The sequence below is a fragment of the Lactuca sativa genome, chromosome 9, assembly GCF_002870075.4.
Source record: "Lactuca sativa cultivar Salinas chromosome 9, Lsat_Salinas_v11, whole genome shotgun sequence".
NCBI lineage: Eukaryota > Viridiplantae > Streptophyta > Magnoliopsida > Asterales > Asteraceae > Lactuca > Lactuca sativa.
This window is the reverse complement of record NC_056631.2, coordinates 76,548,859-76,566,244: the sequence shown is the minus strand read 5'-3', so window position 1 is coordinate 76,566,244 and position 17,386 is coordinate 76,548,859. Positions and strand designations below refer to the sequence as shown.

Below are 17,386 nucleotides of genomic sequence, written 5' to 3'. Positions count from 1 at the left end.
CACATACACATCAATATTACAAGTAGAACTAATAATTTAATTAGGCAATGCACATAACTAAATATAAGCAACTTAAATATTAAACTAAACATTATAAATTAACCAAAATATTAATGCAACAATAGCCCAGCCCAACCGAACTGAACCCAATATTAAGAACCAAGGCTAGAATTGTAATGTAAACATACATAAACAACAGCTTATAAAAAGAGTTAAATACAAGAAGAAACAATATCCTTTCATTAATTTGTATAGTGTAAAACTTTACTTTTATTCTGATATTAGAGCATTAAAAATTTAAACATCTACCAAATTATAACAATTTCAACTATTTTAACTGAATTTTGTCATGATAATACAACCAAAACCATCTCTAGATCACGATCAATGACTCCTAATGACTCAGTTTGCAATGATATCAGATTCTAACTTCTTATGACCTGATATGAACACAGGCTTTGTGATCAAAACCAGTAACAAAAATCCATAGAAATACAATTGATTAAATTAGATAGAACCTGGAATTCTAATTTTTTTCAATAGAAAACAAACATTAAAGTATCTCAAACCTCAATCAATCATGGAACTTTAGGAATTGTAGACAAACAAACCTTATCAACTTACTGTACATAACACATTTCAATTGACAAATACCAGTGTCTGCATAAACAAAAAAGACAAGATTTTTCTCCACAAATTCAAAGAATTCAAAAGCTTCAAACCTCTCTCACATGAATCCCATTTCTATCCTCCAAAAAAGGAGAAAAATCCCCTCTTTTTGGGTTCCTCTTCCACCATTACAGCCTTCATGCTATCTTGCTCAACTAACCTCCAAGCTGCTTGTTCAAATGCCAATCCTGCTAAAGTTGGAGGCTTATTTAGAACGAGTGGAAACCCTCTGTTTGTACTCCGAATTACTTCTGAATCCTCTGGAATCACTCCGAGCAATGATAATCCCAACATCTCTTGAACATCAAGAACTGACATCATGTCTTCTCCCCTTATCAAATCAGTCCGAACCCTGTTCACAATCATCTTGATATCCCTAATTCCGTCACATTCCAGTAGACCAGTGACTCTATCGGCATCTCTTAGTGCGGTAATGTCCGGCGTTGTAACCAGGACAGCTTCGTTAGCCGGAGTAATTGCCGTTATGAACCCAGCATCGATACCTGCGGGGCAATCTATGAGTATAAAGTCCGGGCAACCTTCTTGCCGGTCTTTTAATGCGTCAACAAGCCAAACTAAGGCTTTTCCACCAAACCCTAGTGGCAATTTTGACCTAGGTTTTGAGATACAAAGTAATTCGAAGTTTGACCAGCGCTTATCGCGAACTAAAGCTTGGTCGAGGCGACAATCACCATTGAGAACTTCTACAACGGTGTAATTGACGCGGTTTTCAAGGCCGAGAAGGAGGTCAAGGTTGCGGAGGCCGACGTCGGCGTCGATAGCGACGACGGAGAAGCCCAATCGGGCGAGGGAAAGACCAACATTGGCGGTGGTCGTGGTTTTCCCGACTCCACCTTTGCCAGATGTGATGACGACGACTCTTGGCGTATCACCGGCGAGCTCTGGCTTGCGGTTGTATTGAAGGACGGATCGAATGGGTGATAGTTTTGGGTAGGGTTTTGTTGTTGGCTTAATTAGGTTTTTGTATAGGGGATTGAAAGGGATGAAGTTGGAAGAGCATAGAGATGAGGGTTCTGTTAGCAACTGCATAGATGTCATTGCCGGTGGAGGGGGTGAGATTGGGCGGCTGCAGAAAGAAGCAGCTCAGCGATGGCGACTGTACTCTCATAAATGAGGGGACTTCGGACCCTCCCTCAAACTCACCATTTTCTGAATAATAATACAATATGTTTATTTTGGACAAACTCACCATTTTGTGTATTTTATTTTAGTATAATAATTTATTTAGGTAGCATTTTTTCTTTAGATATAATCATATTCATTTAATATATACATAATAGAGTTGATACATATCGACGGAAGTCAATCGGCCAACAAGTGCCGCTAACTCTTTCTGATAGTAAAACCAATTATTTTGAAAACAAATATATACCACAAAAACAAACCAATATATTACCAATTGAACCAAGAATATTAGTAATCAATATCTTTAATATCTTTAGTAAGCAATATGTTTGTAGTATCATACAAACTACGAAATCATTGTATGGTAGTGATACAAACTTTTTAATACCACGATAATAGTATCATAACAATTAGTGTGTGTGTGTGTGTGTATATATATATATATATATATATATATATATATATATATATATATATACTAGCTGTTTATCCGCGCAAAGCGACGGGTACGGATCAACAAAATGACATAAAAAAATTGTTAAACAAAATGACGAACAGATAGAGATTTCTTATACATGGGCTAGGATTAAACGTAAGACATTTTTGGCTCATTCGATTTTAGTAGAAAGAAAAACCAAAGGAGGAGACAGCGAACATGAGAGAGAACCAAGGTTTTGCGGTCAATGGCTAGGCATTCATGATAGACGAATGCTAGATCAATGTGCCTCTTCCAGTTTATATGAAATGCTTTATAACGTGTACATCGTATTAGACCTATTCAAATGGATATGAAGAACACTTGGCCAAACTTTGACCTATTCAAAATCTTATCATCATCTTATTTGACTTTTTCATTAACGTTGACCGGATAAGATTCAGTATTTACCGATTCAATTGGATATGAGGAACACTTGGTCAAAGTTTGACACATTCAAAATCTTATCATCATCTTATTTGACTTTTTCATAAATGTTAACCGGATAAGATTTAGTATTTACCGATTCAATTGGATATGAGGAACACTTGGTCAAACTTTGACCAATCCAAAATCTTATCATCATCTTATTTAGCTTTTTCATAAATGTTGACCGGATAAGATTCAGTATTCTTTTAATGCATAAAGTCATTGTACATGATGCACTAATGGTTTGTACCTCTTAATTTTCTGCTTTGACCAAATTTGCATAATAAATAATATATATATATATATATATATATATATATATATATATATATATATATATATATATATATATAGTATATTTAAAATTTTAGTATTCTTGGTACTTATGATTTACAAACTTTCTTATCAGCATTTACCAAATTAGTAAAGTTTAGCGTTTTAAACTTTGACATGTCTAAGTTTCTTCCACCGCTTTAATTATGAACTCGTGATAGAAATTAATAAAATCATTTTTGATTGAATTTTCAATCTCAATCATTACAAAAATGTTATTCATAAAACCCCCAATTGAAGTTTTACAGTACTCAAGAACTTGAAAATCATCATTCATAAAATCCTTATATTGTTGGTATATAGCAATATCAATATGTACCAACCGAACTTATTGGTAAATAAACAAGCTGGTACCAACTATATTTGATATGGTAGTGGTAAAAAAAATTGTAACAACTATAATTAATACGGTATACGGTTTAGTGAAAAAATGTATTGATACCTACCGGTTTCACCCCTACTTGAAATCACATTGTTATCAATATCATATGTCCAAAATTTCTAGATAGCTTTATTTAAAATTAACTCTTTATTTTTATATTTTGTTAGCTATATGTTTGGTGTAAACATGTGAAAACAACTGTTGATAAAGTAGGAAAACATAGATTTTAAAAATATAAACATAAGTTTGTTTGTCCAATAAAATAATCTCATAAACAATAATCATTTTTAAAGTAAAATTTCAAAATAAATATGACCGGAATTATGAATAAATAAATACTTTAATTTATACTAAAAAAAACTATTAGACATATAAAAATGTCCTTAATCACAAATATCCAAAGACTTATTAAATACAACATTAGATATCTTATTGTTAAGTTTATATTGTTTAATATTAACATTTTTAATCTATCTCTGCGATTAATTCTGATTTGCAATGGATAAAAGGTGGAAGTGATACTATGTCGATTGCTTTGGTGCCTACTATATACTATACACTGAAAATTGTTTTACAATTTATTTTTAACATTTTTTGATGTTATAACAAGTATTTTATAATAATTATTATCCAAATTTCATTTCTTGTCATCATTTCATTAATAAAGTTTTCTTGTATTCAAAGCTTCTAATATAATATGACACCCTCCTATCTATAAACCAATTGACCAATATATAAAAATAAGGAACAAGGTAGCAAATTTCATAATCACATAACATGAATATATAAATACTATTATTTGGTAACTATTTATCGTATGTCTGTAGTTTCCTTGGCCTTTTTAACGTCTCAAAAACAGTGGTAAATTTTTCATTTTTCAAACACTCAAAATGTAACACCTCAAATGTCAAACCAAAATTTTCATTTTTAAATTACCCAAAATATTGTTCATAAACCAAATCATCGGAAAATCACAAGTATCAAATACAAATCATCATCACAAATATTAGAGTGCCACAAAATGCCCACTAACAAAATCTCCCAACGAGTGTGTACAATCAGACATTCGCCTTCCCGCGATCCTCAGAAATACCTGGAACACATATAATCAGCAATTGTAAGCACGAAGCTTAGTGAGTTCCCCAAGATATCTCATACAGTACATCACATAAACAACTATGGGTTATCAGTAACCCTGGAGACTACACGGAGCCTTAGTGCGCAAACAACATACCTTGTAGGTTATCAGCAACCTTGGAGACTACCCGAAGTCTCAGTTACACATAAGCAACATAACACAATAATAACTTGTAGACCCATCTGGTCAGCACAGATACAACTATTCTACCACACAGATAAGAATAAGTGAGGAGACTCACCTAATACTGATGACAGATAAATCTCACACCTGAACTGTCGGAACTAGACTCCGCCTAATAAACACAACAAGTAACCCTAGTCAATTAAGGTCATTATCCCGACTTACAAGTCCAAATCCTACAAGTAAGCTCCTTGAGGGAGAAAATACCATTTTGCCCCTTCCATGGTCCAAAACCTTAAATCCTTGACCAAAGTTAAAAGTCAGCTAAAATTCAACTGCCCAACACGTACGTTGGGTGTACACTTCCTATACACCATGTACTCGAAGAAAAACATGGGTCGGGGTCAGGCCTAGCTATGTTGGGCGTATGTCGTCTAATCCCAAAAATCACCCCAAAATGTATTTAATCATTAAGACTTGCAATCCAAACATATATCTGACCTCGATAAGACGTCTTAATCCATAAAGTCCATAACTTTAAGCCTTTTCATGGCTAGATAAGACTCAATACACTAACTTCTACAACACTCTAAGTCACTTAACTCGTGCATGGCCAAGGAAAACGATCAAGCAGCCATTTTTATGTATTTAAGCACTCTAATACATCTAAAAGGACAACCAATATGTTATGGAGTACTCCATACTCACAAATGTCCAAGATTTGGGACAAAAAGCTCATAAAAACCCATCTAAGGGGATCTAGAAAGAACATCAGCAAGGTATAGACTTTATACCTTCAAAAGATGCACAAGATGAAGGAGATTCAGGATCTACAAGATTGCAAGCAATACCACCTTCTTCAATAGTCTTCTTCTTCAACAAGAAAGCACCAAAATCACCAACAAGCTTCCAAATCATCACACACATGGCTTAGGCTTAAGATTAGGGTTTGAAAGGAGTGGACGCTGATAAGAAATATCCAATGGAGGCATAAGGTGGATTAAATATGGAGTAAACCCCTAAATTTAGGGTTATGTAACATCCATAAAAATTCAAGCCAATTTAGAACTTTTCCAAACATTCAAAACCATCACTTATTACAAAACGTTTTCCAAATAGTTTCATATTAGAGTATCCCAGAAATCAAATCATAAAAATATGAGGAGGTGCACGATCACGCCTTCGCCTTCCCGCGATCATCCGAAGTACCTAAAACAAAATCCAAAACCGTAAGCCTGAAGCTTAGTGAGTTTCCCTCAAAATACCAATGCCATACAATCATAATCATATCATAGCAAATAAACAACATGCATGTAGAGTCTACAGAATGACTGGATTTCCCTCCTCGGGCCTGCAGTCCATCTGGCCCACTCTCAAAACCTCCAGCATGTCTGGTCAGCCCACCCGTGCCTTCAGCCTGCCTTGACCGTTCTCCGGGCCTTCGGCTTGATTGATATGCCCTACTACGCCTATAGTCTAACCGGGCCGCCCTTGGTACGTTGGCCTACAACACAAAGCAGGTCCGCCTCAACCCACCCCCAAACACAATCAACACATAGATAACAATGTTAGCATATACCATAGTCAAACTGATCTAACAGATCACTAATCATAGCATCATCCTATATACCAGGATACCGACCTAACATGTCACTAACATAGCATCATCCTATATACCATGATACCGACCTAACATGTCACTAGACATATCATCATGCAATAAAACCAGATACAAATCCGAAAAGGGCCGACATTGGTGCCTTAGACCCAGTTAGTATAGTGAGGACAACTCACCTCACAATGTCGATTGGAACTAAAATATCAAACTCCCGAAACACGACTCCAAACACCAACACCTATAACCACCAATTATCCACTTCCATAAATACCCAAATTACAAAAATACCCCCAGAAGTCAAACTGGTCAACCTTGGTCAAAGTCAACGGTCAAGGTCAACAATCCATGTTGACCCAACTCGTCCAGTACAGCCACTGACTCATTGAGTTCCTTCAGAACTCAAAGAATCGTGAAAACCCCAGTTGCATCGCCGAGTTTCCAGACAACTCAACGAGTCCATGCAGTGTCCAAAATATTAGAAAAACACCGACCAACTCGTCGAGTCATCTTACTGACTCGCCGAGTCCATGCAAAAACCAAAAATGAGCAATCTTCATCCGACTCGAAGAGTTGCCCATGTAACTCGTCGAGTCCCTTCAGTCCTTTTCTTATTCAGGCGCTTTTAAGCGAAACCAAGGCCCCAAATTATAGATCTAGACTCCTTGGGCATAGTTACCATGTAAAGTTGCAAACTTTATGTGCATACAAGGCCTTAAATGCCAAAACCAAACTAAAGAAGAGGTTTAAGCCAAAGAGAAGGGCCAAAGCATGATAAATTAGATGAATTTATGACTATGAGGGCTTAGAGGAGTCCAGATCTGAAGTTACACCTTCAGATCATGCTCAATACCAGAAATGACCCACAAATATGCTAAAAATGGCCTTAAACCCTTGAATAAGGAGATCTAACACCAGAATGATCAAGGTAACAACTTGTTACCTTCAAATGGAAGCCAAGACGGAGTAGGTACTAGATCTACAAGCTTCTTCTTGATCTAAGCTCTTGAGTCTTCAAGTTTGTTTCACTAAAACCACCTTCCAAGCTTTTACACACACTAAATAAGGAGTACCACACGATTAGGGGTTTCTAAGGTTGAGGGGGATGATAAGAGAGGCAGAGGGTGGCTAATGAGCCTTTAAATAGGGTGCAAAACCTTGGAAATTAGGGTTTCACATTCCAGCTCCAACTTGCCGAGTTGGGTCCTCCAACTCATCGAGTAGGTCCCTTAAGTCACGCGGCCATATCCGTTTCTACACGACAAGTTGGAGCATCCAACTCGTCGAGTAGGCCTTTAAATATGAATATAAAACTTTAAAATTTATACCTGGGAGTCGGGGTGTTACAGTTTAGGAGCTGAGCTAGTATGCCCTGCGTACCATATGTACATCCAGCATACTAGCATAAGTCCCACGATTCCAAGGCTCGATCATGTACGTTGCACATACCTCAAGTACACCCAACATACGGGCTGAAATGCAAGGCTCTTTTCATAAAGGGCCAAATATGTCAACTTTAATTAAGCCAAAGACTAAAATGGAAATGCCTGAAAACCAGATGTTACAAAAAAATACAACCAAAATGCTTCGAATCAACCATAGTATCAATATTATCAACATCAGAGTGAAACCAAATGTCTATGTAGAATAAAATCAATGGGATCTTTTGCGATCACGATAGACCCTTCCCTCTTGAACTTAAAGTACCTGAAAATGTTAAATCACAAAACCATAAGCATAAAGCTTAGTGAGGTCCCCAAAATACTACATATTATACATACATTGCCATGGGCTACACCCACGGTCTTTCATACCATTGCCATTGGCTGCCCTATGGTCTTCCCTTGTAGTGTTGTGGCTACCGTAAGGTCTTACACATAAGTGTCATGGGCTACCCCCATGGTCTTTCATACAAATACCATGGTCTACCCTCACGATCTTCTATGAAAGTATCATAAAGACAACTAGCATCTTACATAACACAATCCAGTGGACCGACATTGGTGCCTTCAACCCACGAGTATAGTGGGAAGACTCACCTTAATCTGAAGACAGACAAATATCACAATCAAGCTGCTGATGCAAGAAATATCCACACTTTTATAAACACAACGAGGCCCTAATAAAAAATTAATGAAATAATTCACACTCAAGGGTCTTAGTCCAATAATCACTTCCTCTGGGGTAAAAAAAAACATTTTACCCTTCCATGGCTAGAATTCACCCTACTTGACCTAAAACCCATTTTGACCAAAAATCAACTTTTGGAGCTACACCATGCATACCATGCTCTACGCCCAACGTAGAGCCTTCTGATGGAAAATAGGGCACAATCAGGCTACACCCTACGTAACCAAAATTACGTCCAACGTACGTAATTGCTCCCGCATCTCTGCCTCCATCTCCCAAGTCCACTCGGATCCTCTCCGATGCTCCCATTGTACCTTTACCAAAGGCACCTCCTTGTTCCGTAGAACCTTCACTTTCCTCTCAGAATGGCCACTGGCCTCTCCATGTAATTCAGGCGCTTGTTGACCTGAATATCATCTAATGACACTAATACCTCTTCATCTAGTATGCACTTCCGTAATTGCGAGATGTGAAAAGTGTTGTGGATCTGACTAAGCTCCGCCAGGAGATCCAGTCTAAACGCCACCTTGCCAACCCTGGAAATGATCCTGAATGGCCCAATGTATCAGGGACCCAACTTTCCCCCCTTCCCGAAGCGCATCACACCCTTCTAGGTTGAGACCTCCACTAATACCATATCACCCACCTGGAACTCTACCTTAGATCGACGTCTGTCTGCATAACTCTTCTGCTGACTCTGAGCGGTCTGCAACCGTTGTCTGATCTGTTGTATCCTCTCGGTAGTTTGCATAACTATCTGTGTCCATCCCATCACCCTGTGACCAATCTCACCCCAATATACTGAAGTGCGACATCTTCGTCCATATAACAACTCATAAGGTGGAGCACTAATACTAGAATGAAAGTTGTTGTTGTAGGAGAACTCTGAAAGGGGTAGGTAGGATTCCCAGCTCCCACCGAAGTCAAGTACGCAGGCTCTCAACATATCCTTGAGAGTCTGTATGGTCTACTCACTCTGGCCGTTTGTCTGCGGATGATAAGTTGTATTGAAATGCAGATGCGTGCCCAGTTCCTCGTGGAACTTCTGCTAGAAACGGGAGGTTAATCGAACATCACGGTCTGAGACAATAGAGACCGGTACCCTGTGGCGAGCAACGATCTCGCGGATATACAATTCGGCTAGCTTCTCAGCCGATGAACTCTCCTGCATCGCTAAAAAGTAGGCGCTCTTGGTCAATCGTTCCACGGTGACCCAAATAGTGTTGAAGCCCCTAGCCGTCCCCGGTAGCTTGGTGATGAAATCCATCATGATCTGCTCCCATTTACACATGGAAATCTCCAGAGGTTGCAGCTGGCCATGCGGCCTCTGATGCTCGGGCATGACCATCCTACAGGTCAAGCACCTCTCAACGTACCATGCAATCTCCCTCTTCATGCATGGCCACTAGTAACTCAATCGCAAATCCCGATACATCTTGGAGGCCCCCAGGTGAATAAAGAAGCGAGACTTATGAGCCTCCTCCAGAACAGTATGCCTGACCCCACCTGTTGGATAAGGTGTCTAAGTCCATAACTTATTTGGTATATACTTGACCCGACCCGGCATGGTCCATTTGGGTTGCATTTCATCCAAACTATTTATGGATAATTTTATGAGAGTTATACACATATGTTTATTAATATATTGTAAGTTATAATATATTAATATGAAGTTATTTAATTAGTGTTAGTCTTAAATTAATTATGAATTAATTTAGAGATTAAAAGGAAGACTAATTAGATTGTGGGCTATTGGTTTTATATAGTGTGGGCTAACACTCATTTGTTAATGGACTAGGCTTATATGGAAGTCCATGGATGATCCATGGAGCTTTTAACCCATGGATCCTTGAAAAAGGAAAGGTCATGGGTTATTAGGGTTTCACCCTAATCATGTACACTATATAAGCATGCTTATGTTGCATGAAATGGACACTAGTGTGACTAGTGTAACTAGAAAGAATATGTATTTGTGTGTGACCGATTTCTATGTGTGTATACACTCTCTCAAAGTTTTCCAAGAGTTTGTGGTGATTTGTGACTCCATTTGAGGCATTCACACTATTGGTGCTTGGCCCTCGAACTCCTTAGGAATTGAACTCATCATCAAAAGGTATGTAATCTCATCTAATTCTTTTATGTTTAAAAGTACCCCATGCCATGTTAGATAGGTTATGAACCTTGGAAAATTATTATTTTGCATGTATTTAGACAAACATAGATCCAAGGTTTATTAGGGTTGCATGCACACTTAGGAAGTGTTAGATTGCTCAAAACCCAACAGTGGTATCAGAGCCTAGGCTTGCTTGTTTGATACTTGATGCAAAATAGTGAAAAAAGTTGAAATTGTTCCTGTCTGGCTGATGGACTCGCCGAGTCAATGGGGGGACTCGCCGAGTTCAAGGCAAAATTCATCCTACTCGGCGAGTAGGTTCGTGCACTCGGCGAGTAGAATGATCAGAATGCAAAATTTCGACTTTTGCTGCTGGAAATGGACTAGAAACTTTACCCTAAACTGTTTTGGTGTTTTAAAACTTGTTTTAGTTGGTGTAATGGTTGTTCTAATCCATTTACAATAGCATATATCAAAATTCCATGATTTTATGTGTTCATATAATTCTTGAAATTTTGATGATCATGTTCATGTTCTTATGAATTTAGAAGATGATAGGAATTATTTGCTGAATTGTTTAGAATTAATTCTTGGTCATTTATGTGTTTTAATGGAGTCCATAATTTGTCCTCAAGTTATGGATATCCAAAGGTTACTTTTCTTTAACACACATTAAACACATAAGTTACATAAAATGAAGAGTCTTCATTTTTATGAACCTTTAATTCATAAGTTATGAAATGAAAAGTTTTGGATAGTGGATGTTCATGTTCATATGAGTTTTGTTAGATCATAGGAATTATTTGCAAATTGTTTGTTTGTTAATTCTTGATCTTAATGTGTTTTAATGGAATTCTTAATTTGTCCTCAAGTTATGGAATTCCAAGAGTTTTTCTTTTAAATGTTTTTAAGAAGTTGTAGGTTACATTTTCTTGAAGAGTTTTTCCCATAAATGCTTTTATGGACTTCATAACTTGTCCTTAAGTTATGGATTTCCAAGAGACTCTTCATTAAAAGCTTTAAAACACTTAATTAAAACTCATAAGTTATGAATATCCAAAAGTTTATGAATTGTTCAAAACTTGCCCTCAAGTTTTGGAATTTGTAAAGTCTCACACAAACTTTAATTCCATACCCTAGAAGTTTTAAAAGTTAAAATTCTACCCTTATACTATTTATAAGATTAATGGTTAATTATTATATATATGTATAAGAACAAGTCGTTTTACCGTTAGTAGGCCTCATTCACAAAGCCAGTCTATAAGGTGGGTATAAGGTTGTTGCCTATAAAATGGCGACTTAATGGGTGTCCACTGTCACCCACCGCTTGCTCGATCGGTGGAGGGTCGTTAGCCGAACGAGTAGGACAATGACTTTAAATTCTCATTAAAAGTATAATGAATATTATAAAGTAACTAAATATTTTTTATTTAATTCCCAATCTTAGTTACTTTAGGAAAAATGTGAATTTGGTGCTAGCCCATGGAATTCACACTTTGTACCTTACCAAGTCGTTGGTGGAGCGTGTGTGGTTAACTGGCACACTAACTTGGACTAGTAAGGATCACAAAGGGTGACTTAATGTTTGTCATGGATCAATGGAGCGTGTGTGGTTAACCGGCACATTGATTGGGTGATAATATTAAGGGTACCAAGTGAATTGGTATTGTTATTCACACCTTGTTTTGTGATCCTTGGCATCCTAGTCACAAAATTTGAGAGGGCACACTCGAGATTGAAACATGCCATTGAAAAGTTCAATGAATCTCAAAAGATCTAGGAATTTCAAATCCAATTAAAACCTAATAAATTATTTCGTTTTTCATGGTGGAAATTGGTGAATCGTCATTCGCCTACCTTCAAATATTTTATAGCTTGGATCACGGCATCCCTCTTCCAAATTATAAAATATTGTGTTGGGTCCTAGCCTTAATATTTTATATTGGGTGTTATATTCAAGATTTTGAATCAACTAACTTGATTTTCTCCCATTATAGATGTCTGGTTCAGACAACTATGATCTTCCCAAATCTCTTGAAGATGGTGTCCCTCAACATCATGCTTCACTTCCTCCACCTCCTCCAATTATTCTCCCTCACCCACAAGTTCTTGAAAAGTTTAAAGTCACTCAATCCATATTGGCAAGCATAGTCTATGTGTGCTCACATCTTGGAGATAAAGTCACATATTGACAAGCCGGGAGAGTTGGGTGTCAAAGTCCCGTGAAAGTTGGATGTTCAATCACTTTCTTAGTAACATAGTGAGTCTCTTTGGGACTACTATGAGATGGACTATGACATGACCCTTAATGATGTTATCTTTTTGCTTGGTGTTGTGGAATCAGCAATGATTCGGAACACCAGTAAAGCAAATTTGATTAAAAGAACAACTTCCCAAGTCTACATGGACATTGACAATGGTAGCATTAGATATCTAGAAAAGGATTTCTCTTCCCAATGGAAAGGGATCGGCTATAGTCAACTCGGTTGACCAAATAGTAAAGAGAAAGGCAAATTTTGAGATAGTCTCATGTGCCATTACCAAATGGTCCATGTGTTTTGTTGCCAAAGGAAGGGGCATTGGTTGCGAAGTTGCCCTATTCACCTGAAAGGTCATAAGGTTGATCAAGTCAAGAGGTTTGACTCTACTTCAGGTAAAGTCCACTGTCTAACTCTATTAAGTTCCTATTTGGAGATTCTTATTACATAATGTGAATGGGTCACATGCTGATGTTTTTAAGAATTAAAGAAAAGATAGGAAGCTTAAAGTAAGTATATGTTGATTCTGATTGCAAAGGTGGGTTTCGATCGCATGGTTCGGCAATCAGAATTTTGGGTTGTTGCTTAAGAGTTATAGTATATTGCTTATGAATAGATAACAACAAGGTTTTCATGTGGATTGTAAGGATAAGTTTTTCCGCAAAGTTTTAAAATAAAAGAAAAAAAGGGTTTTAATTTTATTTATTTTAAAAATATCCTTACAATGGCATCTGTGGAATAGCAATATTGGAAAGTGGATTTGATTCGTTTATTTGTGGTAGTGTCTGAATTTACCGAATGAAGAAAGTTTTCATCACCCAAGTTTCAATTGGACAGAAATTTGGAATCATACAAGCTGTATTATATGATGAATGAGAATTTTCATCTTTGAAAATTAAGACTAATTCTTTGATCACATGTATATGTGAGTCAATTGAAGGACTAAGGAATTAGGTACACTGGGTGTGTGCTGGTCAAGGTCCACCACAAAGATTTATTTTTTATGATTTACTAAAGATTAGTAAATATGATTATACTTATAAGGTTAAGTATAATTCTGTAACATTGGAAAGGTTACAATGTATGACAAAACAAATGAGAAGAATCAAATTAGGCAGAAAGATAAAAGTTTCTCAAATCTGAAAGGATGGGAGAGTACTTTAGTATCGTATTTCATGATCATCTTAATGATTATGAAACCATATCACAAATTCATACTCTAAGGACGTCTTAGTGCATTGTTATGGCTAAGAGGAGAGGTCATGAATTGTTGGATTGGTTAAGATCAAGAAGATGAGTCATACTTCGTTCCAAAACAATTCTTAGAGTCATACTCCAAGATTGTAACTTTGAGTGACATAAAGGAAGATTTATTAACACTAGTCAAATATAAGAGTAAAATGTTTTCTACTCTTGTACATTTGAGATTGGTAAGTTGTGATGTCTGGGATGAGACAAAGACCAACTAAGACCAATTGTGTGAAGTGTTAGTCTTAATAAGAATCCGCATTGTCCCTTGAATATTTGTTTTGTCAAGGAATGGTTCTTGACTGGGGAAACTTATATGTCAAGGGGACAGTGGGAGCCTTAAAGATCCTGAAAGAGTTTCAAGATTTAATCAAGAGTAAAACCTGTAATTTATCACTAGCACACGACTTAAGGTTTGCAACCTATCGTGTTGACATAATTCTTATTTCTATACCTACTTCAAATAAGTTGAATTTGTATGTGAGTTATCAGAGTTCAACTTGGAAGCATTGGTGGGCCTCGTGCTACCAAGGTGACAAGAAACTAAGATTGAACAAGTTTAATCCATGTAAGGCTGAATTTGTCAGTAACCTTATCTTGTGATGATGGTTTTGACAAATTCACATGGATAGGAACTCATACACTATAAAATCTAAGTGTCATAAGGTTTCTCTCCGATTCATGAAACTGATGGTGAGGAAACGCTTTCACTAAGTAGATTTTACGTAGATATCAATTGTGTTATTTTCATTTTCAAAAGTCGTTAGTAGAGCGTGTGTGGTTAACCGGTACACTAACATGGACTTGTGAGAAATGGCAAAGGTCTAAGAAATTGAGACTATGATTACGGAATCCCTTTTCATAGTTCTTGAAATTGCTTAGACACACATGTGAGCTATCTAAGAAAGGGTGTATGAATCTAAATTTCAGAAGTCCAGCAGATTTCTAGAAATATGTCAGAGCTAGTGGGAGCATAAGTGTTATGCTGATAATCATCATGTTAGTGGGAGCATGATTATTACGTTTAGTGTTGCAAGTTAGAAATGTTAATTATAGATAACAAAGTTTCAATTCGTGAAGTTGCAGGGGTTGAAAAGTTGTTTTGCTATAATTAAGGGAGAGGAAATTATACTTCATTTCAATTCTAAAGCTTAGATTGAGATCTTAATCATCATTAGTCAAGAATATATATATATATATATATATATATATATATATATATATGAATTTTATGTTGGAATGGTTCAACTTGAAGAAATTCTATATATATTGTGTTTTCAAGATTCGATTATGATTACGGCATCCCTCTTCATAGTTAAATTTTGAAAACATGGCAAATAAAAAAATATTGTAGCAAAAGACTGGTCTAGTATCATGTCTTTATGTCATACATCATGAATCGTGTCCCATATGCTTCGGATATAGGATCAATTGCATGTGCTATAATATTCATCTTTTCTAAATTTTCCAAATGCTTAAGGCATTGAGAATGGAAAAGTCTAGAACTGGATATGACTAAAGTGATTAAGCAATTGTCGAGGACAAATCTGAGGTTCGCCAAAGATTGGTTGCTCAGGGACAGTTGGAAGTATGATGTAAGTTGTCGGAAAGGACCATATTAACATATTCTGAAAAGAAGTAACTCTTGTTCGGAAGTGATAGTCAAAATGGGACTATGGAAATGTCTCCATAGGTGGAAGTTATTCAATCTATGTAAGATTAGAAAACCTTAATGCAAGAAGGATGTTCAAAGCAATGTACTTTGAATATGAGACTTCCGTTCCATAGAGGTTGACCTTCTTTGGAATACTTTGTAATGATTGGTGACAAGGTTTTGGTACTTTGTGCATAATCATTACAAGAGGAACATTGCATAAAAGTTTAAAATCTAACAGATTTTTTGGTAAATGATAGGAATCGGGGATTCTCACATTTACGATAAGGATTTGGGATTGTGAAATGAGTATCAATGGAATCATGTTCAATTGATCTACATCACAAAGTAAAGATCATAGACAAACATAGTGTGCATTCTAGGAGTATGACATAACTATTGTTTAGAAAAACAAAGTGTACATGCTAGGAGCATGGGACGACTGTTGTTTTTTATTCAAGTCTTAAGTTGATTGTTTGAAACATTATACAATGAATAATGTGTAATCAATATGGTGATAAATAAAAGGTGGTTCTATTTATATTCAAAAGGGTTCTGAGACCATATTGGATTCGATTATTATTGTGTTTCACTTTGCATGTTTTGACTTCCTAAATAGCTAGGTTATTCTTTCTGAATGACTAAGTTATTTAAACACTCCACAGTCGTTCATATGTTGGAAGTAGGTATGAATCAAGACTGTCATGAATCGAGTTTTTAGATGGCTAAATGGGTTTAGTCATAGCAATGGTTGCTACAACATTCATGAGTGCTCATAAGTTATGAGTATTGGATTAAACCCATGCTCACTTGTATCACTTCATGGAATTTATCTCGAGTGATCGTGAGACGGTAATACCATATAAATCTTCAAACATAGAGATATGAGTTGTTACCTATGAGTTGGTTGTGCATTGATTGCACGTAAACGCATCAGTAACTTGATGTTATAAAACGTGCCTTTGTGTACAATTCAACAAGTAGTATAACAAGCATATGAGTCGAAGTTTATCTGTTCCTTCTAGAAATAGAAGCGATATCTGGGCCCCTCGATGATTTTGTTGTGACCTATGTACCGGCCGGTCAGAACTAAAATTGATGTGTTCGATTATGTTCTTTGTCAAACAAATCGAAAATCGGGAAACAAACTGCTGGACAATAAGTACGACGTTGTTCCATGTATTTTTCCGGCTGATATCATGAGAACAGAGGAGTATATGATCACTTATCTAAAATGGCGCTTCATAGTTCAACAGAGTTTTCGAGAGCTACGGTTGCTAGTTGGTTCCTGAAGTAACATACGCAAATATAGTTATTTGACTTATCCAAGTGGGAGTCTATTGGATAAGGTGTCTAAGTCCATAACTTATTTGGTATATACTTGACCCGACCCGGCATGGTCCATTTGGGTTGCATTTCATCCAAACTATTTATGGATAATTTTATGAGAGTTATACACATATGTTTATTAATATATTATAAGTTATAATATATTAATATGTAGTTATTTAATTAGTGTTAGTCTTAAATTAATTATGAATTAATTTAGAGATTAAAAGGAAGACTAATTAGATTGTGGGCTATTGGTTTTATATAGTGTGGGCTAACACTCATTTGTTAATGGGCTAGGCTTATATGGAAGTCCATGGATGATCCATGGAGCTTTTAACCCA

At 36.4% G+C, this 17,386-nt stretch overlaps 1 protein-coding gene across 1 annotated transcript; it reads right to left on the bottom strand.

Annotated features, from left to right (window-relative positions):
* Positions 1–514: 514 nt before the first annotated feature.
* On the bottom strand, positions 515–1,868 carry LOC111918039 (septum site-determining protein minD homolog, chloroplastic). The gene has a single exon (XM_023913697.3). The coding sequence runs from the start codon at positions 1,726–1,728 to the stop codon at positions 745–747; it is 984 nt and encodes a 327-aa protein (XP_023769465.1). The 5' UTR covers positions 1,729–1,868; the 3' UTR covers positions 515–744.
* Between the last annotated feature and the right edge of the window lie 15,518 nt (positions 1,869–17,386).

What these genes read in the sequence shown, in the direction of transcription:
- LOC111918039 (XM_023913697.3), bottom strand. Translation starts at nt 1,728, where the DNA reads ATGACATCTATGCAGTTGCTAACAGAACCCTCATCTCTATGCTCTTCC.